The 22750-nt window shown below is 44.2% G+C and overlaps 1 protein-coding gene across 1 annotated transcript in view; it reads right to left on the reverse strand.

Annotated features, from left to right (window-relative positions):
• Nucleotides 1-14830: 14830 nt before the first annotated feature.
• LOC131266606 (homeotic protein distal-less) overlaps nucleotides 14831-22750 on the reverse strand; it is a 59604-nt gene continuing 51684 nt past the window's right edge. The window contains exons 4-7 of the mRNA XM_058269197.1: nucleotides 16804-16948; nucleotides 16360-16458; nucleotides 16070-16253; nucleotides 14831-15921 (exon numbers count right to left, since the gene is read on the reverse strand). Coding sequence (XP_058125180.1) covers nucleotides 15903-15921; nucleotides 16070-16253; nucleotides 16360-16458; nucleotides 16804-16948 — 447 coding nt within the window. The 3' untranslated portion in view covers nucleotides 14831-15902. The remainder of the gene's footprint in view (nucleotides 15922-16069; nucleotides 16254-16359; nucleotides 16459-16803; nucleotides 16949-22750) is intronic.

Consider the following 22750-nt stretch of genomic DNA (forward strand, 5'->3'; position numbering starts at 1 on the left):
GTTTTGGTTCCTGCATTAGCGCTCATATCGTGGAAAGGGACACCGTTTTCGCAACGTCCGTTCACTTCTTCTTGCCAAGAACATCTCTAACTGTTCCAACACTTCGTCTAAAATAAAGTTTTGTGATTGCCCAGAGTTTTTCAATGGGGTGAAACTCTGGGAAATTTGGTTTTGGTACCAAGTGGATCTTATTGGTCCAGTACCACTCCAAGACCACCTTGGAATAATGGCAGGTCGAAAAATCAGCAAAATACTTCATGTGAATTCATAGGAACAGGGAACATGTAAATAGTAAAAACCTATTTTTAAAACTAACCTTATGTATAACTGTGCAAAAGAAAAATACTTTTAATTTTTCTTTGCTTTTATTATGGATTCCAGGCATTGTCAATCTGTCCACCGACGTTCCAGTGATTTGTGCGGGCTCATTTTGGGTCGTTCAATTTCCATTATTTGGCATTTCGCGAAAAAAAATAGTACAGGTCTGAAACTTTCACAACTTTATTGTTACTATTTACTAATACTACTAAAAATATTAGTTTCTGGCTGACGCCGCTAGAGGCGCTACAGTAGCGCGCTTTCCTTGGTTCAATTTAGTTATGGTCATACTTTAAGAGGTTTTATTTGAAAATTGGCATGAAATTCAACTTTTAACAAGTAACATAAACATTTAGCGCTGTAAATTGTATAAAATTTTGTTGATAATGAACCTAAGTAGTCAGTTATATTTAAATGCCAAAAAACATTAACAAATACTAAGAAATTGCACATATCCTACATTCCCACTTGTCCCCAGGTTAACAACATGGAACAGACATGACGCACTTCTCGCCAGATGAATTCAAGTTTAAATCAATCTGGCACACCAGCGTTCATCCAACTCCTTAGACACTCCGCATCTTCAGATCCACCTCAAACCCATCGATATCTCGACATGCACAACCTTGACGTGACATCATTACTCTTCATCAACGACTGCCCATCGGAGGAAATGGTTGCCTCCGGAGAGAGAAAAAAGGAAAAACCAGCTGTCATAAGTCGGACACGGCCATCGAAGACAGGGTTCCTCCGTTCGAGTGCATTTCTCTTGTGGCCTCTCCGAGCACTACTTAACCACACCCGGTCCCCTCCTCAGAGATGACCAGCATCGCCACCACCACCACCACCGTCGCCGTGCGAAAGCGATGTCTCGTGCATTGCCGTGATTAAGAGCATAAAGTGATTTCAATGCGTGATTGAATCAAATTGAGCTTAATTCATTCTTCCTCCGAGACGGGTGTGAGTGAGTTTGGGATTTTGTTTCCCTCCTTCTCATCGGGAGATTAGTAGAAGAATTATGCTCGCTGGGTTCGTTTGATGATGCGAGGTATGACCATTTAAAAACTAGATCGTTTCCCTTTGATCAGTCATTTTTTTAACATTCAACAAACGATTTTAACTATTTTCTGAGTTCTTCTGTTCATGTTTATTTTTCGTCCATTGTGCAGCAGTCCAAACGGGGGAAAAAAACTGTAAAATTATCTTTTCCCAGCTTAATGGGCCTATTTAAAAGTACATCCTCGTCCTTCCCGACCGCCAGTCGCTCCTCTCATTATGCGCGCGCCCGCTTCCGATAAGACGTGATGATCGGTTTCGATAACGTTATGACTTACTTTTCCATTCGATTCGAAGCCCCCCGCCCAAAACACGGGGAATCGACAGCACATTTGCATGACGACATAATGGGCACGGTTGAATGCAATGGAAGGTGTATTTAACCAGGTTTTTTTTTCACTTTGGTTTGTTCCAAAAGGAAAACTACCAAAAGGATGCACAATGAAATTGGCGGTTTTGGAGAATATTTCCATCAAGAGGCCCGATGTTCGGGCAGATGGAAGGAACGGTGATCGGTTTTCTTCGCATGCACCGTTCGTTGTCGGTCGGATTAGGCGAACGGAGGTCAAAATGAAGACCCAACCAACGCCAAAACCCGATGGTAAATTTTACTTTTGTCGTTCGACAAGCGGAGCGCTTCACACGGAAACCAATGGCCAACGAATCCCGGGCGATTGACATAAGCCAGAAAAAAACCTTGTCTGAAAACGTTCGGAGTGACGCGAGCGAATTTTCCTAATTTGCGATCACGCGATCTTTTGGCGTTTCGATCGTTTCCTTCGAGTGAATCTTCGGGTACAAAAAGAACAATCAACACAAGGACGCTTCGAAGAAACAACTGCTACCGTGTGAGACATTCGTTCGGCCTTTCCGCCTTCTTTTCTTCCAACAGCTCCATGATAAGACAGCGAAAGAAAAGGAAACGAAACAGGCTTTTGGATGGAGTTTTATTGTGATCGTTTTTTGCACATTGTTGGCCCCGTTCATATCACACACGGGCTACTTAGCATAATTATTAGCTTTTTATACTTTTTTTATTTTTATACCCGTAATGAAAGAACCTCAATGCTTACATCTTTTTCCGGCCCGTTCTTTACGTAGCCTCTTATCACTTTTTTCCAGAAAAAGAGACCCGGCGAGAGAGAGGGAAAGCGGTATGCAAATAGGTGCCGGGGTTTTTCTTCTCCTTCGGGATAGAACTCCCCCTCCCCTCCCCCACCCGGCAACACGGGGAGCATTGGTGAGCCGTTTCGCGGTGCGGTGCCCATCGTTCATTATAGGCCAGCTGACGGACGACGACGACGATGATGATGATGATGATGTCGATGGTGGACCGAAGGGAGTAGAGCGTGTTCTATTGGGAAGAGGAAACGGTGGGTGCACAAGTCGCTCGAAATGGGGGGTAAAGAAAAGTGCGTTGGGGGCTTGCGGGGGATGTGCGTTTTCGAGCGAATCATTCATTCCATCGCTGCTTAATGAGAAAGTAATCAGTGAAGGATAAATCGAGCAAGCGAGGGAAGAAATGATACAAAGACACAACTCACTTGGTTCAGTTTCTTTTTCCAACCGGCAGAAAGAGCACGTGGGGGTTGTTTTTTTTCATTAAATGTCCGAGAGAGATAGAGAGATATGCACTCCATCGCAATAATATAAATGAATATCATCTTTTCTGCCTCGAAGGATGCGAGGAACTATTCTCCAGCGAGTGGCGGTTTTTTTCAACTCTCCGTAGGGCTCCCCATGGGTTGCAGCTCATCTACATAGGTAATGAATACGTTTTCCGATGCGAGAACCGTTCGTGCGTACGTGAATCACGCATACGCATCACGTCCGCACAGCCCCAATCTTGCCCCTTTCCACCGGTTCCGGTAATGCTAACGAGCGCGAAGTACCGGAACGAGTCCTCACCGAGCGGCCGGGGTGCGGGAAACGGGTTGACTCGGAGCGGATTAATAAAACCACGATCGGCCCCAAACCGGCCGGCCAGTTCAACATTGTGTTGTAATTGATTCGGCCACGCAAGGCCCGGCCAAAACGTGTCACTTTTGCGACGTTGGCTACATTGTAAGCCGTACGTACGGCAAGAGTACGGCTTTAAAACGCCTCTGGTCTGATGATCGGTCTGATGAGGCCACCCATTCGGGTGATCGTGCCGATAAAGGGGCGATCGAGCCCTGTTTCGAAAAAAAACAGGGACATCAGATAACATCTCAATTTACCACCATTGGCTCTCCATGCTAAGTGCGTCCGCCATACAGTTTTTGGCAATGAAAGTGCACATTAAAATACAACTTAATAAATTCAATTAATCTTCCTGCGAGAACGGGGAGCGCTACTATCGACCCTTCCGGTGCAATACAGTGCCGGGAAAGGTAAACGATTTATCAACATTGATGACTTGTTTATCCTTTTCGTTTGTCGCCTGTTCGATTAATGGATGGGTACCGCGAAAAGCGAACCCGTGGCTATGAATTCATAAATAGTAATGAAAGGACGATGGTGTGAGCCGACGGTTAGGCCGATATGGCTTGATGGTCAGAAAATGACTTCATTTCGCAACTCTCACATCATTTGTCACATTGACAAGGAAATTGGTAAAGAAAAATTGGTCTCAATTTTCCAAACTGCTTTGAACAAGTTCATCGCATTAACGATCTTTTAAACACACTTTTGATCACAAAAGAAAATAGGGAAGCGGTGTGTAAATGATTCATTAAAATATAACACCAAGCAGAAGGGAAACCAGTTCTTTATTTCTTGAGTTTGAACATTATTGTATATCGTTAATTTTGTTGTTATTTTTCTCGTGTCTTAAATTTTGTTCTTAACAAACATGAATATACAAACAAGGATAGAAAATTCCAATTATACTTAAATACTACAAATTTTAGATGTAATTAAACTGTCCAGTATTTTGTACCATTGGTTGCAACTTGTTGATGAGTGTTGACCATTCAGTGATGTAGAGATGTAACACGTTCCGTACCACGTCACCCATATATGGGTGACGCTTTTACTCTTGTTAAACATAGATTTTTTAATGCTCCATAATTTTTTTTCTGTGTAAGAAACGGTCAGTTTCGAAATAGCTGATTGATGGGAAATGTTTACTGCTTATTAATGGTTGCTTTTTTCTACCTCCACTTTACCGTCCTTCTTCGTTTGTAAAAAAGATGCAAAACTCGTCCGTTGATGGTATTATTTTTGGTTCGGAACGTGTTAAACATATTTATACGATTGTTTACATTAGTTTTTTTCCATTTTTATTTAGATGAGAGATGTTTCTTACAGTCTTGAACGATGTTAAATTCCAATATTTTCAATAGAAAAGTAACAAATAAATAAGCATGCTACGCTTCCTCTCTACTTTATGAAAACGACATATTCTGTATTGTGTCCTATGAAATAGCTACAACATTTAAAATTGCATGGAAAATCGTAGCTTATATTTGCTGCACTAAACTTTTTTTAGTAAAATGTTGTTGGCTCAAAAACTTAATTCTCAGAATGTCATAAGTTTTAATTTTTTGTGTTTTTTGTTTTTATTACGTTTTTATTGCTTCGTGCATACCATGACTAAGTTAAAGCAAAAATAAGTCATACTGAACTATAGATACAATTTAAATAAGTGGCATCCTTACAATTGTTTACCGTTTCCCAACAAATCAAACAAAAAGCTGTAAATCGTAGTCACCTTGTAATGCACACCATAATTCCCTCCACTCGAACATGATTTGCCATCTCAAAGGATTTGCAAAATGAAATCTCAAGCAGCATCTGGTTCGTATTAAGTCATTTCAGCCGCAGCATAACTCAATTTGTAACCGATCGTTCAGACCATTTCATCTCGTATACCCGGGAAAGCGCAGGCTTGCATTCGCTTCTCGACCACACTCGAACATCAAACACCGAAACCCAGCATTAAAAAGTCGTTCATTCACCCTCGGCTTTCCGGCCAGAAATGTGTCACTCGAGCAAAAGTGTCCGCAAACTCCCTCCCGCTTCGATATTGTCGTCCATGTCTCAAGGGTTGTATTTCGAATTTTGCGCGATGCCTTCCTACCAACACCCCGTGCCTCAGTTACCGTACACTCTTCCCGGGCAACAATTACGTAATCGCCGAACAACACCTAAGTACCGGACAAATTACTGCGGAACAGGGTGGAAAAAATCATCGGGAAAACCCGTAGGCGGATGAACGAGCAAGGGCGAGAGAGGAGGAGGAGAGAGTGGGCTGGCTGGCGTCAGGACTCGTGCTGCGAAAGGGAGTCTGTTCAGATCTAGTTCTTTTCCCCATATCCTGCGTCGTCCTCTTACCCAAGCGGAATGAAACGAATCAATCGCTCCCGGCACGTGCCCGGGGCCGGATCAAGCGTGTTTCTAATTTGGACGCTATTATTCCATTGTGCGGGACGGAAAAGGATTCGTCCTGATTACAGTGATTTGTTTATTAATAGCTACATTCAGTTGCTCCGCGTCTGCGACTCCGTTTGATGAAGCTGAGGGAGAGAGATTCGACGGGTTGGTGTGAAGTGTGTCAATAAAATAAGCGTCGATGCTGACGAGTTTAAGAATTTAACAGCATCAAATGTTTTCAATTAGAATTGACAATGTAACAATACGGTTATAGGAAAATTTGAAAAATTCCTTGGGACCACGCCTGTTATATGTTTGTAGGGAAGAAAGCAACCTTAGACAATGATCAAGCTTAGGAAGAACGTTCTCAGAAAAAAAGACAAGGAAAAACATGCAAGTGGAATGCATCGGACCATCGTACAACAAGCAATTAATTCAATTACCACACTGACGCCGCGCGGATTCGAGGAAAACGACATTGATCCTGCCCTTTCTCCGTGTTGGTGCGTGTCGCCACCGACGAGCGAAACGAGAACGGGCACGGAAGACTCTGGGAGATACAAATTCCCGCGCCACTTAACAGGGACGTGATGCTGTCCTGAGAAGGAACGCACAGGGGAGTGAGGATCGCCCGGCGCAAGAGACCTTCGAGGACCCGCCGTCGTGCGTGATGCGACACAGTTCCGTGGATGCGCCGCTCGCGGGTTCCTTCCCATGGCCGAGTTTTCGAGCGAAGACAAAGCGCGCAGAAAGCAATCTCTTAAACGATATAATACGATCACAAATAATGAAACTTAATAGAGGTTTATTGCCAGCCTTGCCGCACCGCGAGCTGGCCGACGGTTGATTTGCCTGGCGAATGGTTTCGGTTGCTTTTTTTCCCCCTATCTTTTCTTTTCCTGTGCTGATTTCGGATGGATCTTTCGCACCATCTTGAAGTTATGACTTTGGTGGCGTCTCCAAGCTGAGGAGACAGATTTCTACACGCCAACGGGGTCCAATTTTAAGGACATGGCAAAGAATCTGCTGCTACCGATCGCGTTGGTCAAATGGAATTCGGGGTGAGATAATAGAAATTCATCGCTGCTCTGGATTTAAGTGAGGCAACGCCCCTTAATTAAGTTGTCCAAAGTTTAAACGAAAAGGTCACACGATTCCTAACCGACAAATGTCTAAAAGGAAAGATGTCAAAGAAACTTGAGGCGATACGCAAATACTTGCGAGGCTCTAAAAATACTTTTGTCTTCACAACTATTAAGTAGCCAATTACATTTTAAGTAAATTATATGAAAAATGCTATTAGAAACACAAAACGCAGCTCCAAACATGTCCGTGATGACAAATTGATACTGATAATAAAATAAAAAAGTTTGAATAATATTTTTATCAATAAACAACTGTAAATTCTAATAAAGGTTCATTTAATTTTGGTGTTTCTGAATGCATTAGTAATTTCACTACCATCCTGGAAACCTTTAAAAGATTTAAATAAATAAATCAATGCTCGGTTCAAGCAAAAGTTGTACAAAATTGTATCCAATTAAGGAAATAATATGAACAGTTAAAACAAGAACACTAATGATATTTGGATTACCAAGAAAGTGAAGACCAGCAATAGAAAGTAAAAAGCGAAATTTAAAGTGTAAGTGAAAAAGTCAAACAATTGAAAAATATGAATCGAAACATCAAGATGATGATTGTACATTGTGAGTGACTTTTGATGAAACGCATTATTAAAACGCTTCAATCTAAAGCTTCAGCTAATTGCTATCCACTCCATTGTGTTTGATTTCATTTTTCCAATGACGAAGCCACTGCTATTCGCAAGTATCCGTTTTCCATTACCATTGAAAATGATTTAAAAAAGCTTCATTCAACCTTTTTCTAGTGCATCTCTAGAACCCGCTGCTTCTCTCCTTCGCTTGCTTTTTATACGTTAGAACTTGAGCCGAACCGTTTTTTTTGTACCTATCATCCTGCTCGTTATATCATTCCTTCGGCAACCAAGTGCGGTATTTGCAGCACAACATCTCGACATGTACGTGTTCCACCACCCACCCGCTGGAAGATCCCTTCCCTCCCCCCCGTTTCCAGTCCAGTGCCATTGCGGGCCGTTTCCCTCAACATCATTTGTCTGGCCATTGTTCCGACGGGGCCCCGATGTAACGGAACACGAGCGCATTGATTCGATCCGTCAGGACCAACGTAAAAAGCAAACAAAAAAAAAACGGAAAACACAAACCAAATACCTCTCATCGCAATCCGAGAGGTGCGACCGGTCGGACGTTTAATGTTTCTCCGCTTGCCGTTTCCGTAGGTGGTAGAAGGTGGGCGAGGGAAAATTGCGCAAAACGGCACCCCGAAAAACCGAACGGCAAACGAGACGCGTACTTCCGGCAACTGGCCAGGTTGCTGGGAGGATTGGAGAAAGGAGGAGGTTGGTAAACGTCTTGAAAGACGATACAGAATTTTTGGAAACTAAGGACGAGCCAGGAGGTTTGGAAACCACCGAAACGGGTGATTGAGTTGGGAAAGGAATTCATGGAGATTTTTGAAATTTTCTTGAAGTTAGTTCGAGTGAAGGGAGTTGTGCGTAAATGTTGTACGAATTTTAAAAAAAACATTGCCAATATTTAGCTAGCAAAGGAAAGCTATAGATTTCAAATTAAACATTGTTAATATTGAGAACTTTCCGAATAAACTGCATCAAATTCAACAAACTACCGATCAAAGTGTGCATTGCATTTCGAAGCATTAGAGCGGAAATGCACTAAAAAACCATGAAAAGCCGTGAATAAACAGTCTCCTGCATCTGATTCAGTGCAGTTGAAAGAGTCCTTTGAGCGAACGCCCTGCCCACCGAAAGGTGTACGGTTTAAAAAATGCTGAACAATAAACGAAACAGAAAAAAACAGGCCCCGAATGCTCCGAATAGAATCCGCCAATGCATCCTGAAGTCCGGGGCGATCGCAATCGTAAGGGTCGTTGATGTTATGGGATGATGTTGAAATTAAATACCTACACCCCGACTGGCGACGTCGAACCGTAATGAACCGAAAGTAGCAAAAACTCACCCAACTCGATTACGCAAGCAAACCTGCAAAGCTGAGCGAGAGAAAAAAAAAAACACCAAACCTCACCGCGCGTTCCGACACCCGGCGGCCACCCGGAAAAGGGCACGGATCGGAAAAGGATTGGGCTCGGCCCCCTTTTTTGCCGAGCATACTTCCGCTACCGCCACCGTTACCAGCTGGCCAAGGAATGGCCCCTAGGAGGACCGAGACCTGGGGTGGGGCGCGCGCTAGAGCACGTTTCTTTTCAATCTAACCGATTACCGAACACAACAACGGAATAGAAAGAGGTGTAGTGTTCTTTGCCAACTGTAACGATTCGTTCGACGCGTCCACGCTCGACCGGTACCATAAAAGGAAAGCCCGACCAAAACAACAGCAACAAAAAAAAAGAGAAGAAACGTTTGCAGAACAAAGCAAAAACCACTAGACATGAGAAGTTTCCCTTTTGCGCCGGCCGGCATCGGGCGACATCGGCAAATCGGGCCTGGGCTTTTCCTTTTGCCTATTCAGATTAGGCCATCATGACCAGCCGGTTGCTTCAAGTCACCGACGGTGCCGCTTTGAAGAAAAGCACTTGCCGCGTTTGGGTTGGTGAATAAAAACGAGATTAAAATTTTCCGACCACTTAACTATCGCTGGCATGAAAAAGCCCTTTGTAAAGGCAACCGCCGACGAGCGGTTTTTTTTTACGCTGATCTAATTTGCAAACCACGTACCACACTGATCAAACTATGCACTAGAATGAAAATCAGCGACGAGCAGGGGTCGAGATGTCGTTACAGATTTTCCAAATCGGGCACCGTCAAAGGAGTACCGCAATACGATATACATTTCTTTATTTTACACCAACACGATTTAAGAAAGACAATCTTAACACTAGAACTATCGCGATTTTAACACTTGCAACTTTACCGCGATTTATGTTCAATATTAAATAGAAACTTTAATATTGGAATACAAAAAATTAACATTCCATTGGATGTGTGGCAGTCATGCATTAACATTTGGTAGAATTTTTTAACCTTAAGAATTAATTGTGATTGAAATAGTACCAGACCAATCAAAAGAACTACCGGAACAGTTCTAGTGTTAAAAATAAAAACAATTCTCCTTCAGTTCATCATAAAAAAGAGAGAGTTAATTTTAAGGATTAGTTAAAAATATGCAAAAATACCATAATTCGTGTCCAGAAATTTTCCCATAATTTTGATTATCTGTATTAATATTGCATATTTTTCCACTTAATGGAATTATTCAATCGATCTTTTAAACTATTCAAAATTTCTCACTCTACGTACATGGAAGCTTTTAAACCCTGGTAAAACAAAGCAATTATATTTAAAAACCTTTTGAACAGAAAACAATCAGGGCATGGGATCGAAATTATTATTAAACGAAAATTTTTTCTAATTCCAAAAAGAGTTCTAAATGCTTCCCAGCAACCTCAACGTATCAAAAATTCAAGGATAACTGATACCCTTAGAAATTATTGTGGAAGAAGGGATATTAAATTAACTTAGAGGAGCAAAAACTAAATCTAATACAAAAGAATCAAAAGACAAAATTCAAAGTATTGCTGTTTTAGTGAAAATATGTAATACACAAAACTAGTAGCCCTTTATTGTAATTATTTATATAAAAATACCATTAAATAAAAGTAATAGAAAAGTAATAAAAGAATAAGCATAAGTTCAAAAGATGTTTCAGTTGATATATGGTTATAACAAATTACATAAATAAAAGAATCATTTAGATGGACCTACCTAAACAAATCCAAGGATCTCGGGTCGATTTCCCACGCCCCTTCAGACCGGTAGCCACCGTTAGCCGCCCCGCTGGGCGCCCATCAACCGTCAAAAGAACAACAAATCCTTCCCAAACAAACGCACCAACAAGCTTAACAGCACAAATTACTGCCATCACAAATGACACACCACGAGCTAATCCGCCCCGGTGACATCTTGCCGGGGGATCAGGATTGAGGGAAACCCCAGAAGGAAAACCGGAAGGCCAAGCAACTGGCATTGAAATCTTTTAATAACATATCTCATTGATGCGCGCCTTTCCGCTGCCTGGTCCGCTTTCCCAGCGTGACGCCACGGTTAATCCGTGCCCACCCGCCGTGCGGTTCCCAAAATGGGCAAGGCAGGGGCAACAACAACAAAAAAAATGGCAACGATTTGCATCCGATCGTTTCAGAGTGTTTGCAAAAACACAAAGTTAGAAACCATTCCCAGCCATTCGCAAGCGGAGAGAGGGAAATGTGTCGACGAACAACACGTTACCGCAGGCAAGTGTGGACAATTTTTCCACCCTGGGACCTGAGAACGCATTTTCACCGCGCTTGGTACATCGTGAACTTTCCCACCGGTGTATGCGATCGTACGGGTGGTGTTGGTGTCGATCGTACTGCATCTTCCCGTCGGGGGGTGCCATGATGCCTTTTTCGCGTTGCCTTTGCTGTTCACGTTCGTTTGATCTTTGTTTTCCGATGTTTTTCTTCGGGTTTTGGTTGTCGATTGCTTCCCCATCGCTTCCCCATTTTGTTGCAGGGAAATGCATCGCCGCGCAGGCCTCCGCCTTCTCAGCGTGGCGTTGCGTTTTGGCTGTGCCGATGCGCCCTCGGCATGTTGTGGTTGTGGTCGATATGGACTGTGCCGATTATGTGGGGGCTTGCAACATGCACGGCCCATCATATCTGGAGGGTTGTGTTTGGCTGCCGGTTTTTTCTGTGTGTATCTGTGTTTGTAGGTGCGGGGTGTTTCGGTTTGATACTTTTTCCCTCCCCAACAGCATGAGGAAGCAATAGACGACGCCGCCGACGAGGATGGCGATGACTTTTGGACGATGGTAAAGCATGCAACCATGGCGATAAGACCGCAATCGCCGGCCGGCTGCTGGCTTTTCAGCGAGCGTAAAAGCCAAATGCAAAAGCACAAGCAAAAACCCGGCACCCAAACATACACACATACACACGGGGGAAAACATACTCGGTACAAAACAACCAAAGAACAGAAGGATAACACCGCCCAGAGAGACCGCGACATGGCGCACGGAACGTAAACCGACCCGAAGGGTACCCGAAGGAGAAGGGTCTGGACGTGGAAAGGGTGGCACAGCACGGCGGTGGTGGTGGTGGTTGTCGAGAGGAGGGGATAATTACAGAGTACATGACATTTATTAACATTGAATTCCCGTTAACCCGAAAGACATCTGTACGAATCGACATTTTCCTCCCCACGGTGTGCGCTGTGCGGACAGTGGGACGGACAAACAAGCGGAGCAGGCGGTGGGACGTTTGGTGCGGCAGTACTGTCGAGCGGCAAGGCAAGCGTACGGAACGGGAGGCCAGCCCAACGAGCCCTCCCTGGCCGTGCCACCGCGCAATGACAAAAATTAACCAAACCCAAACGCCGAACGGATGAGTGCAAAACGAGTCGAATAAAAGGGCGCTTGTGGAGGCAAAAGAAGAAAAAAAAAACGCACGAACGAAACCGAAACTAAAGCAAACCGAACACGGAACACCCTGTGTCCGTTCCGAAAGGGGGCACACAACGGTAGAAGCAAAAGTAGTATCGTAGTTGGCGGCGACGTCGTTGCCGTCTGTCGAAACCATCAAAACATGAAGCAAAACTGTCATAATTACAGCCTGTCGCGTGTTTGTATTTGCTGACGGAGCAGGACGGTTGACTGATCGAGCCGGAGATCTTCTGGCGATGGTGATGGTTGGCTTGCATCCTTTCCCTTCCCTACGTCCATCCATGTGGGCAATGCGTAGGTCACATATATGTGTGTTCTGCCGCAGCGCGCAGGGAGGAAACATGCTACCACACAATGGCACACAATCGTGCGCAAAGTGCAGTGACATCGGCCAGACGAAGACACGTACGCGCCCACGGACCCCGGCGGCATTGAGCGCGATTCTTGTGGTCACGCAAGGCCAGGGCGATCGTTTCCCGCAAGCAATACAACTGCCTTCAGGGAATCCACGACGGTAGGATCAAACTCCTCTAACTTTCTTCTTCTTCTTTCACTATGCGAGTCGGGGTATATCCTCCTACGTTAAGTCGAACGTTTGTTCCCTTACTCGTATTCAGAGGCATACCGACTCTGTCACGAGCTCCTATGCAGAGGCTCGTGCTGTAGGACCGACTGTGACAGCCATATGTCCAACTCCTCTAACTAAACCAGGTTTTACACAGAAGAAAGAAAAAATAGTTTAATTCAATGGTTCAATTAAACGACAGCGACACCATTTGCTCTCGTAGGTTCCCTTTCGGTTATCCAATCTTACCTTTTCGAAGCAAATTTGTAGAGCCAATTTTTCCCAACGAGCGCACAAAAAAAAACTCATTTAATTTCGATTTTCATAATAATATTTAATACCGTTCTTTTCTTTTGAATTTTTGCAATATACATACACAATATCCGCATAATCGAATTCTACTGATCGCATTGAAAACTGCACCCGGCACATGCGGCCGCCGGCGCCGTCGCCACTGCCACCATCCGCTAAACGTACGATCTGCACTTTAATTACATTACCATTCAATTGCAAATAGTAAACAAATATGACCTCACGCACTAGGGCGAAAGGGGCGTACACGCGCGGGTATGAGGGAAAACAAACTCGTTAATGTTACTTTTTTGCATTTTACTTTTAGTTTTTATACGTTGAAACAAATCCGTTTCACTCTGTCACAGCATATGAACGTTTGTTTTCCCACTGTGCGCCGACCGTTGTTTGTTGTGTGCCGCATCGCTCGCCGTTGCTCTGTTTGCTCTCTTTGTATTTTAGTTAATTTTTATGTGCTTTCGTTAGCTCTTTCAATGCTCTCGGTTTTCTTCTTTACCTACAACCTAGCTGAATTTGTCTCTGTTGATGCGTTCCTATAGTTGCCGGTTTGTCTTGTCTGTTTTTATGCTCTCTCCTCATCGAAATCGAACTATTGCGCTGAGATTGAATACTATTTAAATGGTGACTTTTTCCTTCCTCTTGTTTTGTTTGTTTTTTTTGTTTGTTTTTGTTTTGCTTCTCTACTAACTTTGTTTTGCACTATCACTACCTTAAATGTACACCATCGATTGTTAGTTTTTTACGTTTCGGTTTGTTTGTTTTCAATGTTTTCATCGTTGAATATTCCACTTGCAATTAAATACTTTCTTGTGTGTGTTTCTTCGCCCACTCCCTAGCGACTCACTTGCCGGGTGCGTCCACTGGCTGACATTGCCTGTTTGCCGCTTCCACAACTGTTACTCGAATACTATTTTAATATGCTAGTATTTATATTATTTATAAGTAGACCCTAAACGCTAGATACATGTGTTTATAGTTCTGCTATGTACACAATTTGCTTTAAAAACAATAGCGCAGCTCGGTTTTGGATGGTTGTGCTGTGTTTCTTCACTTCTTCACCTGCGCGCAGTACACGTCCCTTCGTTTGGCGTTAGTTTATGTGGGTTCGTTTGGGTGTGTGTACGTGATTGTGTATGTGTGTGAGTGTGTTTTTGTATTTTTCCTATCTTATTTCAGACGTTGAAGAAGCCTAAGGCTGCACTTGAAGTGAAAATGCTTATGGTCTCTCCGCGAGATGCTCCGAAATAAAGCGAACGATTCGTCTTGCTTCTCAGGAACTTCTCGCAAAAGGAACACAATTCAAATAAAATACGAAAAGGATGGGTTCGATAAATTCGTTGCTCACCTTAAAACCAAACGCCAAACTCGGGGGGGTCGTCACTAACGCCTTACGCTAACTTTACATCGGTTGAACTTTAATGGCTGATGTGTTGCGGACTCCTGCGAACTCGAACTGTGGCAATTTTATTCATTTTTAGCAAGCGACTACTTTAAAATGCAACTTTTGAGATGTCTTCTTTTCGTTAAGGGTTGTGGTTCATCAAAGCTCTACGGATGACGTCTTAGTCGGGGGGAGGGGTGGACTATTCGTTCGATTTGTGTGCTGGTGGTGTAAATTAATTCGTTCCTTTCCAAATGTTGGGTATGCTTGCGATTTTAATCAATTTTAAAAGTTAAAACTTTGGCTCTCAACTCAACTTTCAAGCGAGTGCCTTTTCTAAATTCGTTTGTACATGGGGGCTTGACGAATGATCGAACGAAAGACAATTTCGCATTACAATACTCCCCCGAACCTTCCCGGGAATCCATCTCTCGCGTTCGTCAACGCGGAAGGAATGATTGAGACGTTAAGTAGCTGGTACTTGGTAGGATTTTTAAAATTAACGAATGTTGACGAGGATCGCAGAGATTTTACAGTTTTTTTTTGTGTTTTGTTTATATCTAAGCGAATTGCGCGAACCCAACGTTCCTCTTCCTACCGCGAGCGGGAAACATGCGGACATGATTTCGTCCCTAAGAAATATTGCACAGAACTTGATCCATTTGTATCGAGAATCCGTAAGATCGAGGGATAGGGCTGGCTGCTATGCGAACAACACCAGTGCGCACTTTTCTTGGTTGGCGCGTGATCGAATTTTCTACACTGGGGCTTACACACAAGGAAAATTGTCGCGGGCTTTTCGCAGCTTTTCGTTGCCGGTTGTTAGGGTAAGGGGTTGCGAAAAATTTAACCCCACCCAGAGCACCATTTCGCAACTGCCGGCTGGCGCGAGCTGGAACTAAACCAAATGATAAAACAATGAACCAATTGTTCACGTACAAACGCACACATACACACGCACATACAGACAGACAGAGACAACACACACTCTCATCAACACGCACATCGCAAACTGGGTTTTTTAGCTATTTTTCCCCGCCCTTTCATCTTTAATTTTCTAATGTTATAAAACGAACAGATCACGTGCCGATTAAAAAATAGGATGTTGCTTTCCTGCCTTCACTTGGGCGCTACGGTCCTGGACACAGAGATGCACAGATGTACGTCTCGTCTTTGTATTTCTTTGTGTGTGTGTGTGTGTGTGTGTGGAAAGGTTGTGTGCCGCCCGCTCGTCCACGCGACAAACAAACACACACACAAACACACAACGGACATTTGTTTCTAATCGCTATAGCGAGCTTATCTCTTACCGCCTTAAGCACTAGGAATAGTTAAAATTATAATTTACATTCTCGCTTTGTTAAACCGCTGGCCACACTCTGTAGGGAAGAGAGGAACGGAGAAAAAAAAGGTTACGTTTGAGTTACGCAGTAAAAAAATTGTCTAATGAGACGAAATAAAACTGTTTTTGGTTCAGATAAAATAATTCACGCAAAATATGTCAATAAGAAAATGGCGGCTACTCACGTTAAAAGAGACGGGTTCGTTTCCGGCTGATACCAGTACTGAGGTACGTAGCCGCCCATCTGCGGTGCGTGGGTCGGTTGCGGGGGTGCGTGGTTGGGCTGCGGTGCCATCTGCGGTGGTTTGTGGTCGGCCCAATGCGGCGGCGGTTTCTGCTCCCAGGGTGCTTGCGAGGGCGGACTAAGACCTGGAATGCGGCCGGTAGAGAGCGAATAGCGCTATTAGTCTTCAGCGTACGTATGGGTGGGGGGAATGCAGCGAGGGTGGCGCCGCGGGACGAAGATGCTACTTACCAGGTGACAGCTCCGAGACGGGCGTACTCGACGGCGTTGGACTGTGTCCGGGAGGTAGGAAATGCGACGGCGATCCACTGCTCGATCCTCCACCGGGTCCTGCGCGCGGAGGGAAAAGAAAAAGGACACAGGCATGTCGATTAGAACAGGGGTCGTCCTTTGCCTCAGTGCAGCCATACGAATGGCAGCATCTGGAGCGTAACGGGAGCTCGCGATCGCACGGCCCAATTATTAGTTCAACCGAAAGCCCGAGAACCGGGAACCTGGGGCCGCCCGGAATGGAAGCTATAATTATATCCTAATTTACTTTCGGCTTTTCGGCTTTGGTGACCCAGGTTAGGTTCGGGTGGACTTGAATCGACCGAACGACCGGCGTTAGCTTTTCGGCGCCGGCCCCGGCGGGCAAATAGATTTCCGGCCCGGGCCAAGTTTTCCTTCCCTTACCTTGATGCATGTTCTGATGCTGCGACGGACTGTGCCCGCCCTGGTTCGGTCCACCCAATGGAAGTCCTCCGCCGACGCCCGGTGCCTGGGCGGCTTTCATCATTTTCTTGTACTTCGACCGTCGGTTCTGAAACCAGATCTTAACCTGCCGGTGGAGAGAGAGAAAAAAAACGAGAAAACGAAGGGAAACAGTTAACGATTGGTTCAAACGGTTCCGTCGGTGTCACGCGACACATGTATGTCGCGCGATGTGCCGCTGTAAGAAAAAGTATGTTTCACATGAACGCGTTCGTTAAGTGGTGGAAATCAATTTTCCTTGAAAATACAAACGAGAAAATCGGTATTTTATTTGAACAAATCAAAGGTGGATAAGATAAATTTGCAAAACAAAAAATCCTTCATATTCTGAAACCTCAGACGAAGTCCATGATCTAAACTGTTATGAGTGACTGTTGACAGTGCAGTGCGTGTTTTAGAAGTGCTCTACGTTTTCGGATATTTTTGCTCAGTCGAGGGCAGATTTAACATTTGTTTTCGCTGTGCAAATGTGTCCGAAGTGTCTGTTTAGTGTTTGGTAGAGTTTGTTTTTGTTCATGGTGCATCGTTCGGTGATAGCGGTTGGTTTTGTTCTTGGCGGCGTCGCTTATCAGTGGCGTTAGCTGGAGCGGTATCCATATCGCCGGTTATCGTAACGGTGTGCTTGTAGTGGTCTAACCGGCCAAACGAGTAATTTGTGTTTCGTGTGGGTGAGACGGCAGCGTGTGGAGCGGGCGGTACGTATACGGTGTTTGTTTATTTGCGTGCGTTTTTGCTCGGATTTTGTTTTACGGCCATGGAGTGTAAAAAATGCTCCGTGGTCGTTTCAACTAGCGATGACCCGATCGTCTGCAATGATTGCGGCGGTCATTTTCACCACCTGTGCGCCGATCTGACTAAATCGGCTGCAAAGGCGGTTAAAAAGTCAAAAAATGTTGTGTTTATGTGCGATACTTGTATCGCTTGCAATAAGAAACCGGGCATGCAGGATGTAGTGGTGGGAGAAAGCCGACCGTCAAGCGGAGAGCAATCCCAAGCCCTACAAGCAGCAGATTTAAAATTGTGTGCACTGATTGAGAGTGCTGTTAAGAAGGGACTGGAAGGAATGAAAAAAGAAGTGTATGAGGCGGTAAAGCGCCAAGTTACATCAACTTTGCGCGATGCCACCACCACTACATTGAGAGCCCCTCCTGTACCGAAGGTTATCATTGAGAAGCCTTCGCCGGTGAGTGCTAAGGAGAAGGGGAGTGAGAGCTTTGCTACAGTAGTGGCCAAAAAAAGTGGGGCAGATAATAGTTTGAAAAATAAGGTTCAAACTATTATTAGTAATTTTGACGTGGGAAGAGCTAATACCAAGCCCACAGCAACCAAGAGTGTTGTGAAGGAGGCTGGCTCTGGGCCCAAAATAGGTAAAAAAGACGTGGCTAAAGTGGCAGAGCAAAAACTCTCCAAGTCTTTAGTAATTGTACCGAAGGTGGATCAATCTTGCGACAAGACAAGAGTTGATCTACGCGCCCGTTTGGATCCGAGGAAGCAGCAGGTTTCGGACTTCCGTAATGGTAGAAAAGGTCAGGTTTTTGTACAGTGTCCTGCATCCGCGTTAGATGAAGTTAGCAAGGAGGTGCAGTCCAAACTCGGGGATGCTTATTCCGTTCGTTTACCGTTGTCCAGAGTAAGGATAATGGGAATGACGGAGAAGTATTCTGGTGAGGATGTGATAGCACTTCTGAAGGAACAGAATGCAGGGATCCCGTTTGCGACACTGGAGCTTGTTGGAATGTACGAAAGTAGGTTCTACAAGTACCAGAAGTACAATGTCGTAATCGATGTAGACAAGGAATCGGCACAATGTCTAGAGGACCTCAAAAAGGTCAAAATAGGTTTTGACAGTTGTGCGATAAGCACTTCTGTTCATGTATTGCGATGTTTCCGGTGCGGGCAGTTTGGGCACAAGAGCACCGAGTGCAATAAGGAGGAAGCCTGCTCTAGGTGCAGTGGTGCACACAGGACGTCGGAATGTAAGTCGGCGGCCTTAAAATGTGTGAACTGCGTGTTGGCGGGTTCAAGGGGGAGCACGGAACATGCTGCTTTTAGTAGCGAGTGCCCCATATACAAAAAACAGGTATCAAAGATTGCTAAGCATTCCCAATAGCAGAGATTGCTGGGGATAGGACAGCGATATGAAATCATGTATTGCAATGTCGCTGGCCTATCGTCAAGCTATGTTCTGTTACGCGACTCGGTAGAAAGGATGCAACCCGCGTTGGTCCTTCTATCTGAGACGCATATAACGGAGTGCGAAGCATTTGATCAGTTTAGTATACCGGGGTACAGGGCCGTGTCCTGTTTGTCCCACTCACGACACACAGGGGGGGTTGCAGTTTATGCTGGGAACTCGGTTGCCTTGAAGGTGATTCTAAACGAGTCGCTGGAAGGCAACTGGTTTTTGGGGTTTACTGTGACTCGAGGCATGGCGGCTGCAAACTATGGCGTTCTGTATCACTCACCTAGTTCAAGTGACTCACGATTTGTCGAAATTCTGGAGGACTGGTTAGACAGATTTCTAGATTTTGGCAAGCGTAATGTCTTGGTTGGGGACTTCAACATTGATTGGTTCAATGATGTGAGGTCCGAAAAATTGAAGAAACTTATGGACTCGGTGTGCCTGAAGCAGAAGGTTAGTGCAGCTACCCGTATTACGAACAATAGCAGGACATTGATTGACCATGTGTACTGCAACACAGACTCAATTAGCGTGGTAACAGATGCTTGTGCAAAAATATCTGATCATGAAACTTTGCTTTTAAACTTGAATGATGAACGTTTCAGGACAGTTCAAAAACAAGTTAAATGCTGGAATAGGTACTCTAAAGAGGGTCTTTGTCAGGCAGTCACTTTGGGTCTACAGAGGGAAACTACAAATTTCCATGAAGCTGCAGATCTATTGAAGGATACACTAGAGAGTGCTATGAATAGTTTAGTTTATGAAAGGACCGTGGAGACTAGATACTCTGGCAGATGGTATACGTTGGCTCTGGAACGTCTAAAGCGGAAAAGAGACAAAGTGTACAAAAAATTTGTTCGGACTAATCTGGCTTCACATTGGTGTGAGTACACTAAGCTAAGAAACGAGTACAGTAGGTCTTTAAAAACTACTCGTGAGGAATACTTCAATAGGGAAATTAGCAAGCATCAGGGTAATAGTAGGGAACTTTGGAAACTTCTTAAAAGCATGTTGAAACCCGACGAGAATACAGCTTCATGTGTGAAATTCGATAATTTCGAGTCCGATGAGGCGGTGATCGCAGCAGGGTTCAACAACTTTTTTGTGAATAGCGTCACACTTGTTAACAGCAACATTCCGACGGTAGACGAACCAGTCGAGCTGAGACAAGTTGATGCTCCCAGGCATAGATTTTCTTTTCAACCAATAGACATGAGCAAGCTTAGGCAGATATGTTTTGACCTGACCAAAACGGCAGGAATAGGGAATGTAAATGCAAAAACTTTGCAGGATTGCTTTCATGTAGCGGGGGAGACGCTCCTGGATTTGATTAACCAATCGATGGAGAGGGGTGTTTTTCCGGAGACATGGAAGGAGTCATTGGTTGTACCTATTCCAAAGCTGACTGGAGCTATCAAAGCGGAAGAGTTCCGCCCCATCAACATGCTTCACACTGTCGAAAAGGTCCTGGAGGTTGTTATCAAAGACCAATTGGTGCAATACCTGGACCAGACCGGACTGCTGGCCCGGGAGCAGTCGGGATATCGGGAAGGACATTCCTGTGAAACTGCACTGAACCTGGTGCTTGCGAAGTGGAAGGGGTTGATGGACAGTGGACAGCCGGTGCTTGCAGTTTTCTTGGATCTAAAGCGGGCATTTGAAACAATATCGAGACCCTTGTTGCTCACAACACTTCGACGATTCGGTATTGAGGGGAAGGAACTCAGTTGGTTCAGCGATTATCTGACAGGTAGAACCCAGAGGACAATTTTCAAAAAATCTGTTTCAGATCCCATTGAAAACACCCTTGGGGTTCCACAAGGAAGTGTTCTTGGACCAATTTTGTTTATCATGTATATAAATGACATGAAGCAGGTCTTACGTTCCTGCGAGATAAATCTTTTTGCTGATGACACAGTAATATTTATATCGCGAAAGGACGTGAAACAGGCAGAGTCCCTTTTAAATGCAGACTTGGTGGCTCTGGATGGCTGGTTGAAATACAAGAAACTCGCATTAAACATTAGTAAAACACACTACATGGTGATGTCGAGGAGGGAGTGGATCGGCCAGCTTTCCATTGCCATCAACACGGAACCAATTGACCGAGTCTCCCAGGTGAAATATTTGGGAGTCATTCTTGACGACGGACTTACATTCAGTGCACATATTGATGGGGTCATCGCTAAGGTGGCAAAGAAGTGTGGGGTGTTAAGTAGACTGGGGAACAACCTAAATTTTTTTGGGAAAGTTCACCTCTACAAATCCATTATCTCACCACATTTTGATTTTTGTCCATCAATATTGTTCCTCGGCAATCGGACACAGCTCAAAAGGTTGCAAAAAGTGCAAAATAGGGTAATGAGGTTAGTGTTGTGTTGTAGTCGGTACACGCCGTCTGCTGTTATGCTGGATGTTCTGCAATGGATGTCGGTAGAGCAGCGGATAGTGTATCAGACTATGATACTAATATTCAAACTCCTGAGGGGCTTGTTACCGGGGTACCTTGGAGAAAGAGTAGTTAGGGGTTCTGACGTTCACCGGTACAACACTCGAAGGGCTCATGATCCTAGAACGTCGAACTTTTCAACAGTATTTGCCAGAAATTCTTTGTTTTGTAAAGGTATACAATGGTATAACAGCATGCCTAGAGAGATTGCCGAGGCTGCAAACGTTCGCGAGTTCAAGCGCTTGTGTGCCGTGTACGTTAAGCAGGTTGTTAAGTAGCACCCAGTAGAATGTGCAATGTCTCGTAGTTGTCTATTGTGAAAATTTAATGTTTGTAAGCATCGCACTTGTCATCACGATCTCACAGATGATGATGATGAGATTTTTGTTTTGCAAATTTAAATGTAAATAAAAAAAAAATGGAACAACATATCTTTGAGACACGCGCGCGTAAAAGTGGAAATTTGAAGTTGATCTTTCTGTAGGAACTGCATCAGTCGCTCTTGTGCAATCACGTGGCAGGCGCCTCGAATTCATCCATTGATGATATTTTCGACGTGACCAACTGTTTCGCGGATAAGGTTTGCTTAATTTGCCAATCCTGGAAAGTGGTAACTCCCCTCCATATGTTGGATAAGGGAGATACCGGCTACACGAATAGGAGAGAGCATTTTTTGGCCGTGCACTCCGGAGAGCGGTTCCACGACTCCTGTCTTATGGAAGTTGTGCTAACCGCTGTACGCAAGGAAAAGAGAGCTGACTGGTCTTTTTCGTGAAGGGTCACTTTGATCCCACCACTTCGTGATTTGCCTTGGATATTGCTTACAAATATCTTATGATAACTCCGCCATTCTCAAACCTGTGTTGGGGTAAGAGGTGGGACTCATCATCATCATCATCATCAACTACACATGAAAACTGGAGTAGATAAATTTTCATCTGCAGATCTTCATCAAAAAGATCATCCACAAATCTATAAATCGCTTGTTCAATGTGTACTTGATATCTTTGGATGTTTTTGTAAGTTAGATCTAGTAAAGCTGATGCTTAACCATGTAATTTAATGTTAAACTAATTAAATTATTTTCTTCAAAAAAAAAAACGAAACATTTTGTCAAATCTCTATTTCAATAACATTAAGAGTCTATAGGAGCAGAAAATCTCAAAACTTCATAACTCTAATTATATGTTTCAAAGGAGTGTTCGGGTCTTTGAGATAGGGATAGAAAAAAAAATGCA

This window comes from Anopheles coustani, chromosome 2, assembly GCF_943734705.1.
Source record: "Anopheles coustani chromosome 2, idAnoCousDA_361_x.2, whole genome shotgun sequence".
Lineage (NCBI taxonomy): Eukaryota > Metazoa > Arthropoda > Insecta > Diptera > Culicidae > Anopheles > Anopheles coustani.